General features: G+C 49.9%; 1 protein-coding gene across 1 annotated transcript in view; it reads left to right on the forward strand.

The window, feature by feature from the left end:
• TNRC18 (trinucleotide repeat containing 18) overlaps positions 1–25,659 on the forward strand; it is a gene marked incomplete at its 3' end in the record, with an annotated part of 55,508 nt that overhangs the window by 23,882 nt on the left and 5,967 nt on the right. The window contains exons 7-20 of the mRNA XM_082006598.1: positions 369–553; positions 1,322–1,745; positions 2,255–3,202; positions 3,851–4,026; positions 4,778–4,914; positions 5,368–5,496; positions 7,390–7,564; positions 8,617–8,980; positions 11,596–11,874; positions 18,897–19,136; positions 22,643–23,085; positions 23,882–24,046; positions 24,902–25,043; positions 25,514–25,631. Of these exons, the coding sequence (XP_081862724.1) occupies positions 369–553; positions 1,322–1,745; positions 2,255–3,202; positions 3,851–4,026; positions 4,778–4,914; positions 5,368–5,496; positions 7,390–7,564; positions 8,617–8,980; positions 11,596–11,874; positions 18,897–19,136; positions 22,643–23,085; positions 23,882–24,046; positions 24,902–25,043; positions 25,514–25,631 (3,925 nt within the window). The remainder of the gene's footprint in view (positions 1–368; positions 554–1,321; positions 1,746–2,254; positions 3,203–3,850; positions 4,027–4,777; positions 4,915–5,367; positions 5,497–7,389; positions 7,565–8,616; positions 8,981–11,595; positions 11,875–18,896; positions 19,137–22,642; positions 23,086–23,881; positions 24,047–24,901; positions 25,044–25,513; positions 25,632–25,659) is intronic.

A 25,659-nucleotide genomic window follows, 5' to 3' on the forward strand; every position in this document is an offset into this window, starting at 1 on the left:
AATGTGTTTCAGAGATGGTTCTGTGTAATCTTCAGCCGCGGCTCCTCATTCCTTGCAGGACCCTGTAGCGTTTGGGTCCTTGGCAAGGAGAGCGTACCTGTGGGCTCAGCCAGGGACAGTCAAACCAAGGGTGCCTAGAGACCAAAGCGAATCAGATGGCTCCAGGACCCATGGGGTGGTGGGAGTGGGGCTGCTGAGGGGAAGACAGCACCCTCTCCCCTCTGCATTTCTGGTTGCATTTCTGCACAGCCCAGTGGCATCTGCCACACCCTGGGACTGAGGTAGAGACACTTGCCCTGAGCGATCCTGAATCTTCTAGACATCCCCATCCTCCTGCCTCCCTGACTGCATCTCTGCTCATTCCCCAGCGGAGCTGATGGACCGGGCACCCCCGCTGTGGCCCGCCATGTACCCCCCGACCAGGAGCTCCCTCCAGCATGCTCACCAGCTCCAGCTCCTCTCCCATCAGCAGCTGCTGCGGCAGCATGAGCTATACATCCTGCAGCAGCAAGCAGCCCACGCCATGGAGCTACAGAGGAGTGCCCAGCTCGTGGTATGTTTTCAGGAGCTTCTTGCTTGGATGTGAAATGAGCCTGAAGCTGGGGTGTCTGACGGGGGAAAAGCAGCTGTACCAGTGTTGCAAGTGTGTCTCAAAGGTACGGATGCACCGAGCGATCCTGCCCTGGTTCCTGGGATACGAGGCATTCAGCGCATCATGCACAGTTGGGGTGGGTTTTGGAGGGGTTTGGTGTAGAGCTGTTGAGCAGTGCTGTCAGGACAGCTGCCCAGCAGCGTGACTTTGATTCCTTCCCTAGGGCTGTCTCTGTTTACTTGAGTGGTTTCATCCCTGGTCACCTCCAAACCAACCTCCTGAGCAGCTCCAAGAAGCAGCTGCAATGTTGGCAGCAGTCGCACTGGGCTCTGGAGCCAGCTTCCATTCACCAAACAATTTTGGAAGTCATAAGCTTTCATTTGGGTGTTTTACACCCATTTAATTTTTATAGTGGTCATCTGGTTTTCAGCCTTCATTTTACATAGGCTGAAGGCATAGAAATGGAAATGGTTTGCTTTGGTTGCAAATGAAAGCTAAGACACCCTTCACATGACTCCCAGAGCTGGGAATTTGTAAAGAAAGCTATCACAGATCACTGTCACCCTTCATCAGATGAGATGTAAAATGGTGTTGCGCTGAGGAGTGTGTGTTTTATTCTAGCCCATGTTTGATAAGACCATGTTTTGGTCTTGTTTGGTGGTAGGTCTGTGCTGCTTTCCAGGAGCAGGTAGAGATGTGATGCTGAGTTTTGCTCTGTTCTTGTCGCAGGAGAGGTTGAAGGCGAACGAGCAGCGTGTCGATATGGAAGAGAAGGTGACGAAACGGAGCCTGGACAGTGCCAAATCAGGCCTTTCCTCCTCTGCCCCGGGACTGGTGCACCGAAAACCGCCCGTGCTGTCTCCCAGCGCCTCCACGTCCTACAGCAAGGCTGTGAGTCCACCTCCCCTCTCTCCCAGGGCCTCGCCCGTGTCTGTGCTCAAAGCTGAGGTGATCCAAAAGATGGAGGAGCCACCTTCGCAGCCAGCCTACTCCTACCCCGCCACCCCCAGCTCCCATCCTTCCAGCCCGCCCCCCGCCTCTCCACCCCCTGCCCCTGCCATCCCTCCAAAGGAAGAGGCACCCGAGACCGTGGAGAAGAAGGACCTGGAGCTGGAAAAAGAGGCTGCTGGTCCATATCAGGCCTTGTTCCCAGGTAAGAGAGCCCTGCTTTGGCAGAGTCCTGTTGTGGTTGCGCCTACCTCCCTTTTTCTCCTTGGCTCTTTCCTGCTTCCATCCCTTCCCCTAGATAAAACCACATAGCTCCTCTAAAAGGCAGGGGAGAGGCAAGGACCAGGGGTGGTGTGATGGACTGGGATCGATACCTGGGTTGTAGGGGCACCTGAGGCTGTAGGCTGTCTTCTTCCCTTCGGTCGAGCCTGGGTTGGTTCCTCCAGGGCTGAAGTCTCACTGGGAGAAGGATGCAGGAAGCAGATCTCTCTCCAGTTGCAAGAGAGTGCTTCAAAGGTGCAGGAGCGATCTCTGGGGTGCTGCTGCCTCTGGCAGCTTGGCCAGGAGAGAGATGCCCAAAGCAGCCACTGCTTGAGAATGGGAAGAGACAAGAGATGATGGAAGCAAAGGGAACCCATCTCTATGCCTCAGTGAGAGAGAAGGTGCTTTGGAGACCCAGGCATTACACAGTCTGTCCCTTCTGCTGTCTTGCAGAGATCCCCCCTGGATACCCATTCCAGTCCCTGCCTCCCTCCTTTGGAAGACACTATCCCTACCTCCTCCAGCCCACTACAGCATCTGACGCGGATGGCCTGGCTCCTGATGTCCCACTGCCTGCTGAAGGCTCTGAGCACATGGAGCTTTCCCCAGAGGTCAAGCCCATCCACTTGTCTCCGTCCAAAATGCTAGAGCCCATCCAAGCAACAGCAGAAGAGGAGTCCTTGGAAGAGAGGGTGAAATCAGAGGTGCAGATGGAAGAAAGCCAAGAAGGCATCTGTGAGCAGGACATGGGGACTCTGAACATCACCACCTCTGCAGCTGTCCCAGTGCAGAACGTGGACAATTGCAATCTCCTGTTGCATCAAGGTGAAGCCCTGGGTGCTATGGAGCAGGACCAGGAAGACCTCCAGAGCTGCCCACCTCCATACCAGGTTGTGACCTGCCCTGCAGAAGCAGAAGCTCAAGCGGAGACCGGGAGTGGAGCAGAAACCTGCTCCGTGCACATGGACTATGACAGTTCACTCGTGCACACAGAGAACGAGCCGCCTGCAATGGACTTGACGCCCCAGCGGGAGGAGGCCTCTGTAGCCATGGATCTGCAGAGCACCGATGTGCCCCGGGGGAGGGAGTTTCCCAGCCTGCCCCCTGAAGAAGGAGAGCAGGGACCAGAGATCCCTTCCTACACGGAAGAGGCAATCTCTTGCCAAATCCCAGCTCTGGACATCAAGCTGGGCGACCCGCTGGCTGGGATGAACGCTTTGGTGGCTGCCACGGAAATGCCTCAGGCTTGTTCCTTGTTGACTACCGCCAGCGTCACTCCATCCCAGGTGAAGGTGGAGGTGTTACCTGACCAGGCCTTGGAGCACTCCTTCCTGCAAGGGATCACTTTGCTGAGTGAAATTGCAGAGATGGAGCTGGAGAAAAGGAAGCAAGAAATGCAAAGTAAGTTGTGAGCATGCAGTCTGGCCAGCCTTGGGCCAGGTCGGGTCTTCCTGCCTATGGCCCTGGCACTCTCTGAGCGGGCAGAGGAGCAGAGGCACAGGTGGGATGTCTTGCAAACTCAGCCAGGCAGCAAGGAGAGTGTTTCCCTGAGTTGCGGGAGCTGCTGGTACTTCAGATGGGGTCGGAGCAGAGTTTTTGTTGCAGTAGGCTGAGCTACGTGTGGCTTTTGTACTGCTCTCCCCTTCCAAAGGCCCTCGCCATGTCTAGACAGTTTGTGGTATGTGTAGCGGAAACGGAGCCCCACTTGCTGAGAGCTGCCAGGGTAACACCCTTCTGGCAGGCAGTGAGTCTACAGTCTGTCAGGGTTTGGCACAAGAGGCCCCGGTAGCTCCAGATGGTGCTTTCCAAGAGCTTGGCAGGTCCTGAAAAGATCTCACCTTCCAGTAACTTCCTGAGGCGAGATGTGATGGGAACTGCCAGTTGCACCATGGCTGGGTACAACAGGAGATCTCCAGTGGAGGCCAAGGGTGGCTGGGAGGCTCCTTGAGCTACCATGGTCCAGAAAGGGACATGAGCCTCTCCTTGTGCCTGCTGGAGGAGCAGTCTTGGAAGGTGAACCTCTAGAGCTTTTTTTTTTCCTGTCCTCAGCAGGTCCAGAGAGTTTCCCTGTCCGGCCAACGCTGGAGAGTTTGCTGGCTGCCAGCACCCACATGCTCATGGAAGTACTTTCCACCCCCTTTATGGAAAGTCTGAAAACCATCCGGCTGCCTCGAGAGCTGAATCCCAACAAAAAGTACAGCTGGATGCAGAAGAAAGATGAACCCGTAAGTAGCTCTTGGTGTGGCTGAGCCTGAAAAGCCCCACGGTGCATCCACTCACCGCAGCTTGCTCTTCCGGCTGCAGTTTGGCACCCGGCTCGTGCTGCCCTTCCGCACCAAGCAAAGCGAGCCGGCGCGTCCCTCGCGTCGCATTCGTAGCTCCGCAGGAGTCAATGTGGTGCGATTTGGCTTCCTCTCTTGTTTGTCAGGATTGATCTCAGCAGGACCCTCAGGGGCCCTAGAAGTGGTGTTTGTAATACAGAGCCAGCAGGAACTTGTATGTTACTGCTTTGGCACGGGGGGCATAAGTAAAGATAGTGGCAGGAGGGTTTTTCCTTGTTTTTTTCTTTGCTGACTCTTCCCCATGGGAGAGACTGACAGATTATTTTGTATCCAGCAAGTAAGTGTTCCAAGATAGGGAATATTTTGATCTGTCTTTTTAAATAAGGGAAGAGAGACTCCATGGGTGTATTTTATCCTGCAGATTTTTTCCCAGGGTTGCTCTCCCTCCAAGCTGATAACCAGCCCATGCATAAGCCGCAGAACATCTTTGCTTGCCCAGTTTTGCTCAGGTACTGCTCTAGGGCTGTGCTGCTTGTGGGTGAGGGAGCTCTGCTCCCCCGTAGGCACGGAGGGCTTCCCTGCCATGCTGCAGATCCTGGCCATTGCCAGGGCACCCCAGTGTGCACCCCCCCCATCTAAGTGGGAGCCTGGACATATCCTGACATTCTCGCCCCCTCTTGCCTCCCCACCCCAGATGTACTCCATCAAATCGGCTATCGAGAACATGGATGCGATGGAGCTGGACTACAGGATGAGGCTGGCGGAGCTGCAGCGCCGGTACAAGGAGAAGCAGCGGGAGCTGGTCAAGCTGCAGCGCCGCAGGGACTCCGAGTAAGTCACAGGCTGCTCACCCAGTCTTTTTTTTTTCCAGCTGGGCACTTTCACTGCCTCTCGGTCCAGGAGAGAAAACAGCCCTCCATCCCTCCCTGTCTCCTGTCCTCTCCTCCTGTTACGGCCCGCCAGAGCTTTGCACAGCACACTCCTAGGCTATGTGACATGACAACCTGATCACTGGTGAATGCAGCTGGGAGACCGTATTAGAGGCAACCTTGGCTTCAGCAGCTCAGTTTAGCAGTTTGGTGACAGGCGAAGGTTCTGGGTTGGCTCCCGTTCTTGCTTGCTTTCTTTTAATTTTTTTCCCTCTTTCTTCTTTTTGGATTCATTTGCCTTTTTTTCCCCCCCCTATTTGTTTTGCTTTTTTGTTGCAAAATTTGATTTTGCTTTATTTTTCTTTGCTTTTTTTTGTTGCCTTGGTTAACAGTGAAGCGTGTGGTTTTTTTAAAGGGAAAAGCATGACGAGAAAAGTAGAAGCTTGGCGAGAAGAGGCCCTGGAAGGCCCAGGAAGAGGAAACTTGGATCAAGCGCTCTGTCACCCATTAAGGAGAGAGGGAAGAGTGACAGCAAGAGTGGAAAGTAAGGCTGGAATTTGGGGAAGATGGGAAAATGGCAGGGTCGCTGCACCAGGGTCGTACTTGGGGAGAGCATCTCGGATGCAGCGGGGGCTCGCTGTGGCGTTGTGTTGGCAGGCTGGTTTCTGGCAGCAGTTGTGTTGTGGAAGCGTGTGCATTTAACGTGAGTGTGTCCTTGTGGTGGGAATATGGCGCCAGCCTTCTCCCTCCCCGCTGGTAGAGCCCATGTCTGTGGTGTTGGGTGCAAGTAGGGCAGGCTGAGTTGAGCAGTGGTGAGGTGATATGGAGCAGCCGTCTGGGCAGGGACTTGTAGGTGAGCTCTTGGTGTCGGGAAGCCTGTCCTCGTGTGTTTTCAGGAGAGCGGATGGTGCAAGCGGGTGCTCTAGAGCTAATTGCAGGAATGCTGATGTCAAAAACTGGAAGGACAGGGCTATTGCAGGTTGTCTACTTTGTAAGGCCTTTCTGTTGTGTTTCTGCTGTCTTTATCTCCTGTTGCGTTAATCAGTGGGAGTTGGTTTCGCCTGACCTCTCTCTTTCAGGTGTCTGGATAATTGCGTCTTCTGCTTTTTTGCCTCTTGCAAGTCAAGCTGCTCTTGTTTGGATGCCTGGATCTCACCACCATTGGCCATCTAATCATCCATAGATGGCCAAGTCTCTCCAATGGGAAGGCACCGCTGAGCTGCCTCCCTGTGTGCTACGTATTTTTGCAAATGTCCTTTGAAGACTACAAATTAGATTCAGGTGCCCAGCTCCCACTGACCATGTGCTTCTGAAAATCTGTCCTCTCGATGGCTCTGTGTTTTGCTCCTCTTGTTTGGATGTCTGGACAGGCTGGAGGCATCCAGAGGTGGCTGGAGTTGTGCATGTGTGCGTGCATGAGCGTGTTGCGTGTGCATGTCCCCGCATTGCAGGAATGCTTGAGCAGCCTGGCGTGGGAGATGGAGGTGCACGCTCAGCCAGCGTCCAGGGCCTGAGGTGTTGGTTTAGCTGTCTGCAGAGGTCAACAGAGAGGATGGAGGGGAGGGGAAATGCCTGGAAGCTCAGGAGGCTGTGGTGGTGGCTTTGTGGTGGTGGTGGCGGTGGTATGACCTCAACCAGCAGGCTTAGCGTGAAGGAGGTGGCATATGAGAGCTTTTAATGGAGGCTTCTAGAGGTCTTGAGGTGTTGACTGATCTCTCCATCCATCAGTTAGTTTCTGGAGACAGTTGGGGAGCAGTGAAAGATGTGCTTATAGTCTCACCTACCTCTTTTTTTTTTTTTTTTTAATTATTATTTATTTACCCTCTCCTTCCCCCGAAATCCCAAAGTGAGACCGAAGATGCAGATGCTTCTTGCAGAGGGGCCAGGCGTGTAAAGCACATTGCCTGTCCTTTGAGCAAGCCAGTCCCTGCAGTGCCCTTGTGCCTCTGTGACACCCTGTGTGGTGGTTCCTCACCCACCTCCTTGCTCATACCTGAGCAACCAGAGCAAGGGCAGTGAGGCACCTCCTTGGGCCTCAGGAATCTCTCTCTGCACCAACAGAGTCCATGAAAGTAGAGGTGGGAAAAGACCTACAAGGCCAGCTCAGCTGTCTATCCTTCCCTCTGCTGCTCTGTACCAAATCAGGCACTTCTCAGTGTCTTTTACTCAAGATACCAGTTGCTTCCTTTCAGAGACCACTTTGCAGGTCTCTGATTTCAGGCACCTTCCTCTCTGCTGGTGTCCAAGAATGTGCAAAGAAGGGTTCCTTGGCTCTCCTTTTTGGTGGAAAACCCTATCCAGACTGCTATCACTTCACAGTGGACTTGGCTCCCATTGAGGATCTGCCCTAGGAGTCTTTTAACCTCACTTTTGATCTTGGTGGGAATCACAGGGAGGAAAGTCCCCCACCTTGACCCATCCTGTGCTTGGCTTGCAGACTGAGCAAGTCCTTGTTGCTCTCCGAAGACTCTGAGACTGGAGAGGGCATGAAGAAGAGGCACAAAGGGGCCCTCCCGGAGGAGGACGAGGATGTGGAGAGCGGCAGTGGCAAGATGAAAGGGAGGAACCAGAGCTGGGAAGAGCACGATGTGGCTCCCAGCTTCTCAAATGAGGTCAGTGCCCTCATGGGGAACATGGAGCCATGAGCCAAAAGCGGATCTCTTTCCTGCTTTGCTAGTGTTGGCTTGCACTCGATAACTCCTCCTGAGCTTAGAACGTCTGCTCTCAGTTCACATGGGTTTAGAAGCTCTTCATGAGAGGACTCTTTGTGCAGTGGAGGGGTGTTCGCAAAGGCTAACGTTGGCTTTTGGAGGTTGGACCTCTTTGGTAGGCAGCAGGGAGGCAAGCACCTTCGAGACAGCCAGTGCATTGCAGGGTTGCACTAGCTCTGAATCCAGAGCGTGTTGAGATAGCGGAGGGGAACTGACTTCCCAAAGCGAGGGAGGAAAGGGAGCGCAGCCTTGCTGTTTTAAATGCAGGGTTTTCTTCTGCTCCCGTTGAAGCAATGAGATATTTACTGGAGCTTTAGGCTGCTGCCAAAATCCAAAGTGCATAGAGGCAAAGTACTGACTTAGAGCTGCTGTTATCTAACTGTAGCACACGTAAAGTGTATTTACTTTTTTCAAGAAGCAAGAAAATACTGAAAAGGATGTAGCAGCCCTGGCTGTATGCAGTGGTGCTGACGCTCTGGCTGAGAGGTATTTGGGTCTTTCTGGCATCCCAGCCTCTGGAGCTCGTTGATTATGTGAAAATCCATATTTAGTTGGCTGGGGTTTTGGATAAAGAAGATTTTTAATCCTCGTGATTTAGAGAAAAGCTTGTAAAACTAACCCAAACAAACCCTGAAAACCAGAAGGTGTTGAGAAAAAAGCACTCCAAAACGTGTTGTTATATGAACATATTTCTTTTGGAAGAAAATTCAATTTTTCTAAGTTAATCTTGGGATTTTGTAGTGCTAGATAAGGGTAAAGCTGTGCTGTTTGCTGACATCCCGCTTCTTCCTTCCTAGCACCATAGTGGGTTATGACAACTGGGGCTTAAGACCATCATGTTGAGGCCTTATTAACTTGTGTGCATGAGAGACTGCTTTGAGGGCTAGTAAAATCCCTCAGGTCTGCCATATCTGCTCTGCATTTCACCAGTGTCTCTTCTTTTACCTCGGCAGTTAAAGCTCAAGAAGAAGAAAGTACCATCAGATCAGGAGCAGCTGGCCAGCAAGCTTGACAAAGCCCTGTCGCTCACCAAACAAGACAAGCTCAAATCCCCCTTCAAGTTTGCTGACAGCTCTGGGGGAAAGCTGAAAACTAGTGGAGGTGGCAGCAGGTACCTCCCACCCCACGAGGCTCTGCCAAGCAAGGAGGAAAAGAAGAGCCTGGCCAAGAACCTGGGCCTGTCACTGAAAACCACCAAGGAAGGTAAAAACAAAGTGGCTGCCAAAATGAAGAAGATGGAGGTGGGGTTAAAAGTCAAAAACCAGCTCAAGATTTCCCATTCACCAGCAATATCTGAAGTTAGCAGCTACTCCTATAGTAAGTAACCCCTCATTTATCTCTTCTTACAGCGTAATCTGTTGTGGGGGCTTGTGGTAGGGGTTTCTGGCCTCTTGGAAGGGGTCTTGGAGATGGGTCTGGTTTTGCTCAGGAGTGAAAAGTGACCTCCTCCCTGGCTAATCAATGCTGCTGTGTCTTTGGGGTAAGCATGAGTTGTCTGCCCAGCTTGCCATCCAAGAGGTAGCCAACATCAGTGCGTCTCTTCCTGGCCTGTGTTGTACTGATTGTCAATGGGCAAAAATCCTTTAAAAAAGAAGTTGACCCACGTTCTTGCTTTCGGTGGGAGTAGACACTCTCGGTTTACCTGTCAGATGAGTACTCATAGCCTCTGCTCCAGTAGGTGGTTAATGGTTGACTTTTGAAGTCCTTGTTGGGTTGGGTGGGATTGGCTTTAGGATTATGCCCTGGAGCCAGTTGGAGAAGGCAAAGCTTGCCAGAGGGCACTGATGTTCCTGAGCATCTTCCTGACCTTCAGTGTTGTGGCTTGGCTCCTGTGCTCAGCCTTCCCGTCAGTCTCATCAACGTTCGTTCATCTCCACCTCGGCATCCCCGAGTACTGATTGCCGTTGCTGAACCCAAAATGCACCCGAGGCAAAGGATCCTGCAGCCGAGCAGAGGCCAGGACCCTTGTCACAGCAGGAAAAATCTGAATTGCAGATAGTGTCAGGAAGACAGTAGAACCAGAGGTAGAAGAGTCTTTAATGGTTCGGGCAGACAATGCGGCAGAGAGCATTTGAGGGACTTGGAGTTTATGGTCTGAGGACTGGTTGTGTAATTGTCTTAGCTCACTTGCATACACATCTTTTCCTTTGCTTGCAGCTATTTAAGTCCCATGTTAAAACCCTTATGGGGTGCTTGTATGCATAACAAATGTGTATCTTGGTGCAACACAGGTTTAGAAATTTCGCTAATGGGGAAGATGATGAGCTAGTGATTCTCCAACTGAACAAATGCTTGGCATGAAATTAGCCATTTACTTGGCAAAATAGGAGCTGTTGTGTGCACTGGACTTGAACACAGCCTTTGGCTGGTCGTGCTGTACACACCACCCAACAGCTCTGCTCTTGAACATGCTTTACTTCCAGGGATGGACGCATGGTTCCTAAACTGGGAGCTCTGGAGCTAATGGGGAGAGGAAGCATGGGCTATTGCGGGAGCTAAAAGCCTTGGCTCATGGCAGAGGGAGCTTTTGCAGTGCCCTTGCACTTGGTACTGTGGTTTCATGAACAAAACCTGCCTCCCAGAGCTAGGGGAGCTTCTCTCTGACCCCTCTCCTCTCCAGCAAGTCTCCTGGTGTCGGAATGTGCCCCTGCACCACACAAATCTCAGCGCAGGAGGATTGTTGTCACTGAGGAACCGACTCTGAAATGGCTCAGCTTTGGTGCGTGTTTTTTCAGCTGTGTGCAGGTTCAAGGAAAAGGCTTTAGGCTGTGATTTGGTCACTCAAGCGTGATGGATTTGTGGAAGCAGGTCGAGCATATGGCAGCACCTCCCATGACTGGTGGGCTGCTCTTGTGGAGGAGGAGAAGCAGGATTGGCGCCAAGTGCTTCTGCCTCCTAACCTCATGATTTTCTAGCTGGAGTCCTGAAAACCTTGGGCGTAGATCCAAAGGGTGAGCAGAGCATCCTGTTCTCACCGATTTTAACCGGTCTGATGCCCAAAATGATTTGCGTATTTGGGCTTTGGACCTTCCGTTTACGGCCACCCCCCATTCGTTCCTCTCCACAAGCAGCGCAGTGGAGGTAGGAAGCAATGCCCAACCCAGGCTGACTCTGGAGAGCATCTGCTGCTGCTCACAGGCTGGAATGGTCCCCGCCGCAATGTCCCTAACATTGTGGAGCTCGTGGTGCGTTCATGAGCCAGGAGGTGACGATTCATACCCACTTTTATTGTGTCCAGGGGTACCATATACTTCTTGTTCACTCATCAGATGCCAGAGGGGACCACTGGATAACTTCTCACCACCGTGGGGCTTGGCAGCTTTGTAAAGCCACATGTCGTAGACCGAGGAGCAGCTTGGTCCCTGCTCCCTGCAGAGCGTCTGGGGCAGCGTGTTCGGAGTTAGATGTGTTGCCTGCTTGGCAGCTGGGCTCACTCCGGCTGCCCGTGTGGAAAACCATCTGGGAGAGCTGGTTTATGTAGAAAAGGAGATTTAGGTCAGAGCGTTGAACACAGCCATGGTTAAGACTAATGCAGGTCGATGACCCGGTTGTTGGCATTGCTGCGCCTTTGGTGGGTATCGTCATGGCGGAAACATCTACCTCAGTTTTCCGCTCTTGAGCTAAAAACACGCCTTGGATCTTGTCTTGAGGGAGGTCAGGAGTCATTTGGCCTAGGTGGAGAGTGTCTTATTTCTGACCAAAAGAAGGAAATAGGTATTTCTGTGTTTATTCAGCTCCCACTTGCTGAGCCTGTGACTTGTGATGGAGGGATCTGGCAGGGGTGGAAAATGGTGGCACACGGCCCCTCCTGCAGCTGCTTTCCCCTCCTGGTTTACAGCCTCTTCACACAGAAATGCACCAAAGCACTCCCCAAAAAAACCCCAAACCCCCATTCTCTGATGTAACGCTCTTCCCACCCGCTTTGACCACAGATACGGACTCGGAGGAGGAGGAGGGATCCCTGAGGGACGCGTGGCCGGCGCAGCCCCCGCCTGCCCCCAAGCCGCGGCCACCCGGTCTCTACAGCGTGGCAGCCAGGAAGGGCGGCCGGGCGGCCAGTGGCCCCAAGGTGGCCCCCCGCAGCGTGGTGGCTGGGCGGACGCTGAAGCCAAAAGCGGCGGCAGGCCGGAAGCAGCCCTTCTGCCTGCTGCTGCGGGAGGCCGAGGTGGGATCTTCCTTCAGCGACTCTTCGGAGGACTCGTTCGATCAAGGTTACTAGTTTATAGCAAACGCAACCCCAAAAGCACCCCTCTGCCATGTCTGTGTGGGAGCTGGTGGGGCGGGTGGCAAGGGTGAGTGAGGGGCCTGGGGGGCTGGGGTCAGCCATTTTGATGGTCAGAGCCAGGGCGGCCATCTTTGTTCTTGGCAGCGTAGCCTGCTTTATCAGCCCGACGTTTTATTTTTTATCCTTTTTGTACCTGTATCATTGTGATATTATTACTGGCTGGCTCTTTTAGAGCTTTTATATCAACTGGGTTTTAGTGTCCACCTTCCCTGCTTTCCTGTTCCCTTCCTCCCTTCAGTTTTTCCCTCACTTTCTTCCTTGCTGCCACCACCACCATTATATTATTATTATTATTATTATTATTATTATTACTATTATTATTACTATTATTATTATTTTATTTCTTATTTTATTTTGGCATGAGCCTTGTAGAGGTTTGGAAGGTGCTTTTCTTCTTCTTTTAATTATTTTCCTTTTTTTTTCTTTTTTTTTTTTCCTTTTTTTTTTCTTTTTATAATACTGGGATACTGTTGTGTGGCCGTGTGACTTGATGTTTGTACTGCGATTTGGTATACCAAGCTTTATTAAACATACCAAGTTCATTTTTAACTAAACCTGTGTACCTTGTCTCTCTTGCTGTGTCTCTTATCAGGCGATTAGGTTGCCGCTTCACTTCATCCTGCTCTGCATCCCCCTCCTGCTCCCACTCCCCATGAGTAGAACTGGAATTAACCTAGTCTGGGGTACTCTCTATTATTCAAATATCCCTGCTGCCTTTGTCAGGATAAAGCCTAGGCCTTTCCCCACCCAACCCCTTTAATTTAGTTTTTATTTTGTTCACCCAGGTTGGTTTTTTTTCTTTTCCAGTTTGTTTCCTCTGCTGATAGACTGTCTCGAGGCAGGCAAATACGGACATGGAGGCACTTGGTCCATGTTGCTGCTGCAGGAGGGTGCTGGGTGTAAGGTCCCCATTATTTAACAGCCAGAAATTTTTCTTTTTCACGTTTAAAAATCCATATGGCAAGTTTTTGCGTCTCTTTTTGGGTAGTAATTTTTTTCAGATGCCCAGACGTAACCCGCGGTGTTCAAGGATGTGGCAATTACTGCATTAAATTTGACTCTGCGGTTTCCCTCTGTCACCCTCACCCCAATTTTTTCCTTGCAGCTTTTTTTTTGTCAGCCTGTCATTAGTACTTCAGTGGGAAAAGAGATTACTTGAGACTTTTCCTCCAGAGACACAAGGGGTTTCTGTTTTAGAGCGCACTCATTAAATAATAATCATGGGGAAAGGTCACTTTAATGAGCCCTCAGCTCCCAAAAGAAAGTAGCTCGTCTGGGCTGAATGCTAAGCAAGAGCATCCCTAGTTGTTATCATCTAAGTTACACGGCAGATCTGAATTTAGCACAGCAAAAGCCTGTTAGTATTTCACACTGCTCAGACGGCTGTTAATTGAAAATGGGGCTGAATAGTTTTGCTTTTGTTCGTTTTTTTCTTAGTTTTTTGATGTTAATTTCCTCCACGCACCTGTTGGTTTTTCCTTCCCTCCAAACACAACCTCCAAAGAAAGCTAATTTAAGCTAAAAAAAAATTATCAAACACAGCAGAAAGACAGAGAATGCTGATTTGGTTTGATGTGGCTCTGGGCTGGACCCACCAATGCATTTCAAAGAAAACCCAAAAGAGAGAAATACAGTAATTTTAAAAAAAATTTTTCTTTAGAGAACCTAAAAAGTTCTGGGGACAGTGGATTTTATGTAAGGGTGAGATTGCCACATTTCCATGAAGAGTCTGCGTTAACTTCCATTCTTCCCTTCCCTGTTCCTCCCTGCATCTTCTCTTTGTTTATTTTGCTGCTGTTGGAAATTTTGAGGATATCAATCCCTTTTAGGTGCCAAGTTCTTGAGGGTTTTTTGGGGTTGCTTTTTGATTTTTCTCCAGGTAAGCAGATAGGTTACTTGTCCCTGATTGGCTTTGTCTATGTTTCAAGTAACCTATCTGCTTTAAAAAGAAAAATAAAATCCCAGATTTATGGGATAAAGTCTGGGGAGGGGAGGCGATATGGGAGGAGGTTGGGGAATCTGGAACAAATGGGGAAATACATTGTAAATCCCTCTGGGCTGTCATTTAATGGTCGGGAAACCAAAGATGCAAAACCTCCCGTGGTGGGAGGTGGGCATGGAGGGGGAGGCGGGGAGGGATTATTGGTTACAGTTTTGGTTTTTTCTGCAAATGATTTTTTTTTTTTTGCTTGTTCTTTCTCAAAAGCATTACTTGAAGGGATATTTGGGTAATAGGGTTTCTAATGGCTTTCCCTGATACTAAACCGATTAATAACCTCAGCTTTTCTAGAAGTGCTCGCTTTCTCCTTGCAGCTGCTTGACCAACCCTTTCACCCCTGCCCCTATCCATGATGCTTTGAATGTCTGTGTCGGTCTCTTGCATTTGCTCTCACGCTGCACTAAAGAAGCAAAGTGGTTGGCTGGTTGTAGGGCAGACACTTCTCAGCGAGGGTCACTAGCCATGAACCTGAACCTTGACCATTGTTATGTAGGTAGGCAAAATAACTTTTCTTTATGTCATCTGTCAGCCTCAGATGTTTCGATGTTACCTCCATAAATAATGACACGTAGCTCTTTGCATTCTCTTGGTTATTTTAACTTTGAAGATGATTTCTGTCCACTTTTGACTTTCCTCTGTCCATGAAGAGCCTTGCATGGAAAGTTTGCTTGTGTGTATGTGTTTGAGGACTCCAGAAATGCTTTACTGTTTGCAGACCTTTTGGAGAACTCCTTAACCCAGCAAAGGGAAGGATTTGCAGATGGGTCTAAGATGAGAAGCCACGGTGCTGCCAGCAGAGGCTCTGCCACTGTCCTTAAAGGTTTCTGGGCCACGATGCAGCCTGTCCTAGAATTGGGGTAATTACCTGTCTTTGGCCCTGCCAGTATCTATGTCAGAGAGAGGAGTAGCTGCAGGAAGACCCGTTTTCATCAGGTTTGAGATAGAAGAGGTGGGGGCACGCTGCTTTCTTACAGACCAAGCACCACGTTGCCATGCTGGTATCAGGCAAAGCTTGTGGTTTTTCATCCAGTGACCTTGGAGAGGAAACTGCGAATGTGTGCTAAAGCCACATGGAACTTTTGAAAACCATCAGGATAGGTAATACCTTAAGCTTTCTGAGACCAAAGACCCATAATTCCTCCTCCTCCATACTCTGCTTTCCTTAAGAAAAGGAAATTAGTACCTTCTTCCCTGCTCTCCTTTCCCTGACTTGGAGAATGATTTTACCCCAATGAAATAAAAAACAGTGAGGGATAACCAGTTCCCTAGACAGTCATTCCCATGTGATAGTTGTAATATTTTTTAATTTTTTACAAGTACTTCTGGAGTCAGCAGCACAGCACATATGGGGGGAAAAAAATCTTCCAATGATGAGAATTGGCTTGTTTGGGGGAAAAAAAAAAAGGTACAATGTTAAATTGGACATTGAAAAATAAGTAACCTCCGGAATTTGGACAGATCACACAAATCAGATGTCAATGACCCAGTAGCTGTCTAAAGTCTGCCTGTACTTAGCCTGCTTTGTATGCTGTAGGCCTGCTTGGTGTTATGAGAAAATCATGCTATTTTTTTTACAATGTGAAATGACTTTTAAGTGTGTGTTTTTACTCCCCCCTTCCCAAGCCTTTCCTCTCCACACCCCCCTCAATTCATCTTGTTACATCAGTCTTTAAAAAACAAATAGCTTAACCAATTTCTGTCCATCATTAACAAATCTTCATTTACTGCTCTCCTACAGTAAAATACCATGTCAGCTTAGCTTTTAAAAGCAATGAGAAAATTTAGTATTTTTAATTAGGTTTGGTTTTTAATTCAATGCAGGTAGAAATTTTACAAAAAAGAAATCTTCTTTGGCTTCAGTTTATCTGGCATCGGTAGCATTTAAATATGAGTTTATTGTTTGTTTTGGCTGTAGATTTATATGTACATGTGTGGTTGCGTGTGTGGGTATATACACACATATACATGCTCTTAAAAATGTCAATTAGAAAAGATATTTTTAACTTTCAATATTTTTTCCCTTTACCCTTGCTCAGTGTTAACAGAATTACCACTGAAGGAAAAAATTATTTTTTAAATGTCTTTTTTCCCCATTGTTAACTAAAAATCACCTTTTTGGGAGAAAAAATTGAGGCTTCAGTTGTGTAAAGGCATCTGTGCGTACTTCATTTTAAGCCCACACGTAGTTTGGGCACAGTAGGAGTAAAACTCCTGCTTCACATTAAATACAGGCATCATGAGTCTCTCCAAGAAGCCGTGCAGATGGCCATAGAGCACCAGCAGCTTATTTGCCACCATAACCATAAATTTGGGGACTTGGTTTAGAAGCACGCGGGTTTGGAGCAGAGCCCCAGATGTGTTCTTTTTGTTTCATGTGTTAGTTTTTGTCCCTTGGAAAATCGGGAGGAAGAGGAGCAGGGATTGTGCTGTGCATGTAGAGTGGAGTTAGCAAGATCTGCTAAGAGAGGTGGAGGAGGATAGATCCGTGCTGTGAACGTGTTAAAATGTGTTTATTTTCAGGCTGAAAATTGTATCTCATGCAGATAAAAATACAAGTGTTTTGGTAAAAATGCTGACAAGAGACTGTCTTCAGTTGTCTTTCCATAGTGTGACACCGTATATTTGAAGGAGGTTAGAATAACTGCCAGGTACGTTACCATATCGTACGTTTTCTGTAGTGTGAGTAATAGCCGCTTTCATCCTGGCTTTTAAATCTGTTTTACCTTGGTGCATTTGAAATACCATAGCTGCTGGGCACCCTTACGCCCTCGCACATGCGGAGTCTTTGAGTGCCGAAGCAATGGTGCTGCCCGTGCTTGGCACAGCCCCCGGGCAGTCGGTGCAGCTGAGCCGGGGCTGCTGTGGGGGATTCGTGCTGGACAGGTCACGGAGGGATTTTCCTGCAAACTCTCCCCTTTTTTTTCCTGTTTTCCTCCCCAGCTGACTCTCCACTCAGCTGACTCTCTAGGTCTGGCATGAAGGGCTGCATAGGTTGATTTTTTAAAATTTTTTTTCTGGTTTTGCTGAGAATTGCTGAATTTCAAAGCCAAATAGGATGTGTGGAGGGCATCTCAGTACCCCATGGTGTGTCATTGAACTCGGGCACTGTTTTGCTGCTTTTCAGGCAGGTGGTTTCCATGTCTCAGAATAGCTGAGTTAATGTGGATTTGTTTTCCTTTTGGCAAAATGTGGTAGAAAAACAGCAGTTGTGCCCCCTTTTCTGGTAGGGGAAGGAATCTGATCCTAATTTGCTGCGGATTTTTTTTTTTTGCATGTGGTTTTTATACTAGGGGTGAGCAGGGCTGTGGATTTCTTGGTATTTACTGCAGGGTTGTAGGTTTAGTAGCATTTTTATATCACAAGGAACCAGCCTGAGCAACTGAAATGGAGAAGGGATTTTTATGCGGTTAAAAATTAATATTCTGTGACTGTCTGAGGTATGCTACGGAGATAAGCTTTCCTTGTTAACAATACAAATAACAGGTAGCTGGCCATTACTTCAGTTGATAAAATGCAAGGATGAGAACACTGTTTCCCGATATTCCTGTTATTTCTAATGTCGTGGGAAAATAATCCAAAGTGGAAAAATAACACTTGTGTTATTGTTGTGGGTTTTTTTAAACAACCAAGTGTTGAGGACGTTTTTATCTATCCCAGAGGGCATATGTGAAAAGAAAAGGATTTTCATGTTCATTCCAGCTCATTTTGGAGGGATCTGGTTTCTCATTTGGCTGTCTTTCAGACGCAGGGGTAGCGGCTGGCGGGGAGCTGGTGAGTGGGCTCAGGAGGGGAGAGCAGGGCTCCTGCTAGTGGTGGAAAGTTTCCAGCAACCGTGATGATCCTACTTAAGCCCTGAATTTCAAGAGGAATGAAATATCTTTTCCAGACCCACTTTTTGCAATTAAATATATATATATATTTATAGGTATATGTTCTCATATATGTGTGTGTATATGTATGCGTGTGGTATATGTGCATTTGTGTAGTGACTCTCGCTCAGCAGCACTAACTGGATGAGATGCTGCTAAAATTAATTGCCTTTGAGCTGATGACAGACTCTTGGGAAGTGCTGTAGGAAGGGAGAGGTGCCACTCTCAGAGCATCTACCCCCAAAATACCTGCTGTATATACACCGTAAGGGAAGATCCCAGCCCACTGCTCTCTGCGGGTGTTGGCCGAGGCTGGCAGGAAGGCTGATTTCTTTGCCAGAATTAGATTTTGGCTGTGGGCAGCTCTTCCTGCCTGTGCTGAGCTGGGCTTCCCTAGCCTGAACTGTAGAGAGGGAAATGAAAGGCACAGAGAGTTTTGAGGCAGAGTGTTTAAACATTCCTTCTTGTCTCCAACACTACCTACACTTTCCCGCTTATGCATTCCAAATTCATTGCTTTCAAATTATTTCCCTCCCTGCCTTCACATTTTTGCCTCCTGCCCTTTCTCCTCTCTGTCTCCTCCTTGCCTCCCACCATGGCGCAGGCTGATCTCTGGTATTCCCCTTCCATGCTGATCTCTGATTTTGATTACGCTAATGGATGTCGTTATGGAGGAAGAGGTGGTGGGCGGGAGGGGAATCCCACAGCTCCAAGGTTGGGATTTTCAAAGGAATTAAGCTTTTAATTCCTCCTGAAAGCTGCAGGGAAGGGGTGCGTGGCATCCTTTTCAAATCTCCGCCAACACCCTGCTCTTCCCTCCCTTGCCTTGAATGGGTCCTCTTTGCTGTACCATGTATTTCTGTGTCCTTCAAGGGTGGTGGTAGGCAGGGTGATAGCGGCTCTATGGCTGCAAGGACACGTGTGTGTCCGTGGCCAACATCATCTGGCTCAGCTCATGGGTGGCTCAGTGCTACCTAGGTGAGCGCAGAGTAGCAGGAGAATTATTGATTCGGGGTGGAAATGTGGCTGATGCACAATTCCATGAGATTTGTAATGGGCTCCCTCTTTTCTGCGTGCTAGATTCTAGCTCAGAGGAGGAGGAAGAGGAGGATGAAGAGGAAGAGGAGGAAGCAGAGGATTATGGGACGGATGGCACCGACAGGCTTTCATCGCCTGCCCTTGACGAGAGCGGCCTGGGCCTTCTAGCGAGGTTTGCTGCCAGTGCAATGCCCAGCCCCATCATTCCCCCTCCGCTTTCGATCATCCAGCTGGAGGCCAAGCAGAAGGCAAAGAAGAAGGAGGAACGGCAGAGCCTGATGGGTGAGTTGCATGGTTAGGGTTGGTGCCATGGGGGCAAGGTGGAAGGTTCAGGAGCTCCCAGCTGTGCTGCTCTTGTAGCAGCTCTTGAGCTCTCTTGAGCAGGTTGTTACCCAGACCTTGCCCTTTCTTGGCTTCTGGCTGCTTGGTCCTGGTGCTGAAGGCAGGGGGAATCGCCTGGCAAGAAAACAAGAACCAGGCACGGGTATGGCAGGTTTCGCAGCTGCAGCCATGGTTTCCCTAGGGGCAGTTGCCTGTGGCTTCCTCAGAGTTTCCCCTTTTCCTACCTGGCGAATCCTGAACAGTCGTGCTGCAAAGGCAAGTGATGGGATATGGTGTCCCCTTGGACAGCGTGCTGAAGGCAGTGAAGCGCAGTTACATTTTAGGGAAGGAAGCATGTGCTAAATGCAGCTGATCATCGTAGATATCCAAGAGAAGCAGAGACACCCAAGCAGAAGAAAAACCCCCTTTAATCAGCCCATTCCATCAGCTTCCTTAGAGAAACTGGCCAGTGAGACTTGAAACAAGCATTCCTTCCTCTGCTCGTGCGTTTGCAGTGCTGGACCCTGTGATTCTGTCCACATCTCTGTCTCAGTTTCAGTGTGTTACACATAATTGGCAGTTTCATTTCTTCCCCTCCCCATGCCCTGCTGCAGAAGTGCCCGTTGGTGACGTGGTTCCTGGTGAGACAGATCTATGTGGACGTGTGGAGGGTTGACTCTGGCTGGACACCAGGTGCCCACCAAAGCCGCTCTCTCACTCCCCTCCTCAGCTGGACAGGGGAGAGAAAATATAATGAGAGGCTTGTGGGTCGAGATAAGGGTGGCGAGAGATACTGTCATGGGCAAAACAGACTTGACTTGGGGAAATTAATTTAATTTATTGCCAGTCAAAATCAGAGTAGGATAATGAGAACTAAAACCAAATCTTAAAACACCTTCCCCCCACCCCTCCCTTCTTCCCAGGCTCAATTTGGCTCCCGATTTATCTCCTTCCTCCGTGACGAGCAGCACAGGGGAACAGGGAATGGGGGTTGTGGTCAGTTCATCACACATTGACTCTGTTGCTCCTTCCTCCTCAGGGGCAATACTCACACTCTTCCCCTGCTCCAGCGTGGGGTCCCTCCCATGGGAGACTGTTCTCCCTGAACTTTTCCAACATGAGTCCTTCCCATGGGCTGCAGTTCTTAACGAACTGCTCCAGCCTGGGTCCCTTCTATGGGGTGCAGTCCTTCAGGAACAGAGTGCTCCAGCGTGGGTCCCCTGCGGGGTCACAAGTCCTGCCAGCAAACCTGCTCCAGCCTGGGCTCCTCTCTCCATGGGTCCTGCAGGGAGCCTGCTCCAGCGTGGGCTTCCCACCTTCGGGCATCCACCTGCTCTGGCGTAGGGTCCTCCATGGGCTGCAGGTGGAGATCTGCTCCAGTGTGGAGCTCCATGGCTGCAGGGGCACAGCCTGCCTCACCATGGTCTTCACCACACGCTGCAGGAGGATCTCTGCTCTGGCGCCTGGAGCACCTCCTGCCCCTCCTTCTCCACTTGGTGTGGTGCAGAGTTGGCCTTGGTGTCTGCAGAGTTTTTTTCACATGCTCTTACTCCTCTCTCTGGCTGCAGTTGCTGCGTGCCATTTTTTTCCCCTTCTAAACTCTGTTACCCAGAGGTGCTGCCACTGTCGCGGATGGGCTTGGCATTGGCCAGCGACAGGTCCGTCTTGGAGCTGGCTGGCATTGGCTCTGTCGGACGTGGGGGAAGCTTCTAGCAGCTTCTCACAGAAGCCACCCCTGCAGGCCCCTGCTACTGTAACCTTGCCACACAAGCCCAATACAGGGCTCCATTTATAAATTCTCTATTAATATTTATTAAGTGATAATGGAATTTATAGCATGCTTCAGAATGGCAAATGATGTCTTCCTTGGGAGCCCAGCTTGTTCTAGCACTGTTTCCATGCTTTATTAGGCTTTTGCCAACTTGTTCCAACAGCCTCTGTTAAGAATTTATCATCTTGTAACCTGCCCTCCTTGAAACTGGAAACATCTAGAAATTGTCTCATGCAGCAGAGGAGAGAGAGGAGAGGGGTGTTGTAATTTCCAATGGGTTTTTCATTTTGAGCCTTGCCAGCTTTGATTTTGACAGGTTTGCTCTTTTCCTGCTCATGCTGGGGCTGTCTCAGGGGAAGAGGTTTGGGTAGAAGATGAGAGCAGGTTCCTGCAGGCTGGGAAAGCGAGCATGTTTGAGAGAGAAGGACTGAGAGAAGATGGCTTTCCATGCTTGTGCCTCGTACGTTTTCATTTATGTATGTGAGTGTTGTTCGGTCCTCTATGTTGTTTCTCAAGGGTCTTCTGCAAGCAGTGGTTATCACAGCAGGGGCTGTTCGCTGTTGGGCTTGAGAAGAGGTTCTGCCAAGCGAGGCCTGATTTCAGACCTTGTTGGTCTGAAGACAGTCATGCAAATGAGAGTGCAGAGAGCACAGATCCACAGCAGGTTGGAGGAGGATACAAGAGACACTTTTGGATGATGCTCTTTTTTGGAGAGGGAGAACCGGGTTCTGCTGATGTTTCTACCCATCTTCAGAGGTGCTGTGTCATCCCATGAGGTCCAGTGCCCTGGGAAGTAAATGGCTTTAGAAAATCTGGGCTGAGTCTCTTGTTCCAGCATAGACTTACTGCATGACCTTGGGCAAGTTTCTTCCTGGCTGTTTGTATCCCTTTGACGGCACAGTGCCTGTGCAGCCACAGTGCTTTGCCTCCTACCTGTGTTGCTGGGTGTGTAGGTGCTGCCTCAGTTTCCCTTCCGCCTCTGGAAACATACGATCTTGCTCTCCTTTATCAGATTCTGGGGAACACACCGAAGGTGGTGAACATCTTGGCATTACTACAATATTTCAGGCCTCTGGGTACTGCTGTGCCTGTGATGCTGAGCAGAGGCCAGTGTGAGGGGATTTCCATTTGCCACAAACAAAAGATCATTTACCTTTCTTGATTTTAAGGTGATTACCTGAGCCAATAAAAATATTTGTGGTGTCTGATGGCCACTGGGAAAAAATAAGCTTGAAAACTGGGTTTATTCAATTCATTAAAGAGATCGTTCTCCTGAAACAAAGGTGAGACTAGAGAGGACTCCCACCAGGAGGGGAGGAAGGCTCAGCTTGTGGGATTCGTGCTTTGCTTCAGCTGAGGAACTCCTTTTTATGGAGGGGCAAATGTTATTTGTCTTACGAGCTTCCCTGCAGGGTTTTGGTTGTGGGAGAAGGGAGAAAGTGGAGGCAGAGAACACACTGACCCATACTGCTTGAATGGGTGGACTCTGCTTTGGTGCAGGGGAGACTTATTTTCAGGGAAATCAGTGTTTTATGGGGTGGAAATGCAGATCTGAGGGATGTGAGGATTGGAAAGGGGAGCACCAAGGGCTCTGTTGAACTGGCACAGCATCTCCCATGGAGCCCAAAAGCTTCCAGGGGGACGAGGCCCCTCTTGGCTCAGCCAGGGCTTTGATGGTTAAATCCTTTGCACCTAGGGACGGAGTTTGAGTACACTGACTCAGAGAGTGAGATCAAGATCAGGAAGAAATCTCCCTCAGGGCTGCTGCGGGGAAAGAAGGGGCCACTGGAGGCAAGCAACATCACACCAAGCCAGGCCCCCAGCAGCCTCGACTCCGGATCTGGGAGCACTGACAAGGCCAAGCTTGGGTCTGAGAAAGGCCGCAAGCTGAAGAAATTCAAGTCCCCCAAGGACCTGAGCTTTGAGTTTGGGCTGGAGGCCAGTGACGATGACCTGTGGAACCGGCGCCGGAGCGAGCGGATCTTCCTCCACGATGCCACCACATCCTCAGCTGTGCTGACCCCTGCGGCGCCTGCGAGCTCCACTCCTGTCTCCAAGCCTGGGCGCTGTGGCAAGGGGGCACCCATGAGCCCCAAAAAGGAGGGCAGCAAGGGGAAGGAGAGGAAGGAGCTCAGCAAGGTGAGGAATGCACTGGCAGAATTGATGTGGGACCCTTGGGACCCGAGGGTGAGGGGAGGGCAATTAACTCAGCTAGGGCAGAGGAGAGTTGAGTCCTGTCTCAGCGGTTGCCCCAGTGCTGTTTGGCTGCTCCTTGTTACCCCTGCCAGGCCCATGTACACTAAAAAGCCTGTTGTGTTGGAACAAGGCAGGTTACTTGTGTCACCCTCCAAGTCCCAAATCCATCCTGCTTGGATTGACCAGAGTGGACATCCTGCATTAAAAAATCTTTCAAATCTCTCTCTTGCTCTCTGCACAACCTTATGCCCTTGCTGAGCTGTGGCCCTCATGCTGGCCTTTAAGGACGTTCACCTTTTATACGGTGTTTTCTGAGGGCTGTCCCTGGCTGGTGGTGCAGTGATCTCTGGGTTGCTGGCTCTTCATCTTGACTGAAAGCTCGGCTTCCTCCAAGTCCTGTTCAGTTCATGGCAGCGTTATGGAGGAGCACTGATTGTGGGGAGGGTTAGACAAGTTAGTTGTGACATGAGGCCAGCTGGGATCTTCTTGGAGCTCTTTAGGGGAAGGTTTGATGGGCAGGAATTGCTTTCCGGGGTAATGAAAAGATCCTCCCAAAATGTGTGAAGTCTGAAAGCAGAGCTGGGAAATGTAGGATGTGGTATGGTCAGTGAACTAACTGCTGGCTGAATGCCATCCTACTTGTGCACAGCCTGCTTTGCTCCACCTTTCCCCTCTCCCTGGGCCCAGATCTTTACCAATCCTCTCTTTACTGATGGGAGTGTTTTCTTTTTATTTTTAGCAGCGGAAGAAGGGTAAAGAAACACCCTGCTGCTCCTCCTCCTCGTCCATGTCTCCTCCTGGCATCCCTAGCTCCCCATCTGATGTTCGTGTCAGCTTGGCAAATGCCCTGGGCTCCACCAAGAAGAGCAAAGCCAAAGTGAAAGCCAAGGAGGTGAAAAAAGAGGTGAGATGCTGCTTCTAGTCTGGGTGAACTGGAGGGTTGCTGGCAGAGCCCTGCTCTTTTCCTGGGCTCTTGTAGTGTGAGGGAGGGAAAATGGACATGCAGGTTTTGCTGGGTGTGTTACAGGCAAAATGCTGGCTTGAGTAGCCTAAAATCCAAGGAAGACTGTCAGGTAGTACCTGCTGCTACCATCTGGTGTTCGTTTGACCATCCCTCAAATTAATGAGCAGGCAGGATTTTCTCTTAAGATTGCCATGGGGTGGAGGGAGAGCCTTCATGGATAGCAAGGACCGAGGAGACGGTGATGGAGTTGTCCTGCTCAGCACTGCGTGAGCCAGGTCACCACTGGTTTCTGCTCCATTGCTGCAGCCTGTGTTCTCTCATAACACACATTACTGTGTCTTCTCACATGATTTCTGAGATTATGGTCTGTGTTGTAATAGCAAGAAATGGATCGTGGGACTTCGAGGAGAAATAGGAACAGTGCCTGCTGCCTGTTTAGTGAAGACAGGGCCTCAGGAACACTGTGCAAAGAGATGGTGAATGCAGAGCAGAGCCACAGCTGTCTGCTCCACAGCCTCTCTCCTAACCTCCAGGCGTGAGATGTGGCTAGGATGTGTGAAATAGCCTTTGGTGAGCTGCAGTGATGCTTGGGAGCAAACCCAGAAAAACAAAGGTCTTTGTTCAAGCAAAAAGCAAATTTGGGTACACCCACTTAACTCTGTGTGATTAATGTTGCTGAGGATGGAGACAAGTTTGTCCCAATATCCTCAGGTTATTTGTTGCTGAAGGAAGGTGAGATGGGATCAGACTGTTGTCTGTTGTCATTCAGCTGACATGCTGCTTGCTTTCCTGCAGAACCGAGGGAAAGGAGGAGCTGTCAGCAAGCTCATGGAGAGCATGGCAGCGGAGGAGGATTTTGAACCCAACCAAGACAGCAGCTTTTCAGAGGATGAGAACATCCCACTGAGCATGCTGGTTGAGCGACCGCCCACACCAGGTGAGGGCAGGAGGGACTGGGGGACTAACTGTACAGGTAGAAGAGCTGGGCAGTTTCCCAGGGCTGCTCGGAGGAAGAAAGACTGTGCTGCTTTCACACATTCCTCATCCGAAGCCATGGGTCCTTGGGGTGGAAATACCACTTTTCCAGTCAATTTGGCTTGCCAGAAACAAGCCTTATCAGAGTGGCGCACTGTGACATCTAGATGAAGCCCAGTCTCTGAGCTGCCCTATTTTCATTTACTGTTATATTATTATTACCAAGAGGGGGCACTTTTTATTATTACCAAGAAGGCAGAATTTTCCTCTGCCAGGAGCTGGTGAGAGAGAGCGCGCCCTTTCTGCAAAGGGCTTACTGGCCTCTTCCTAGGGGAGGGTGATGCTGGGAGTATGAGGTTTCCTTCTCCCCTTGCAGTCACTTTCTCATGTATGGTGCTCTCTAATCCCCATCTTGCTCCCAACACCTCACAGCTCCCCGCTCCTGCATAATTGACAAGGATGAGCTGAAAGATGGTCTGCGTGTCCTCATCCCCATGGATGACAAGCTGCTCTATGCCGGGCATGTCAAGACAGTACATTCTCCAGACATGTGAGTTGAGGGGCTACTGTTTCCACCC

This window comes from Phaethon aethereus, assembly GCF_964289735.1.
Source record: "Phaethon aethereus genome assembly, chromosome: 15".
In the NCBI taxonomy this organism is placed as follows: domain Eukaryota; kingdom Metazoa; phylum Chordata; class Aves; order Phaethontiformes; family Phaethontidae; genus Phaethon; species Phaethon aethereus.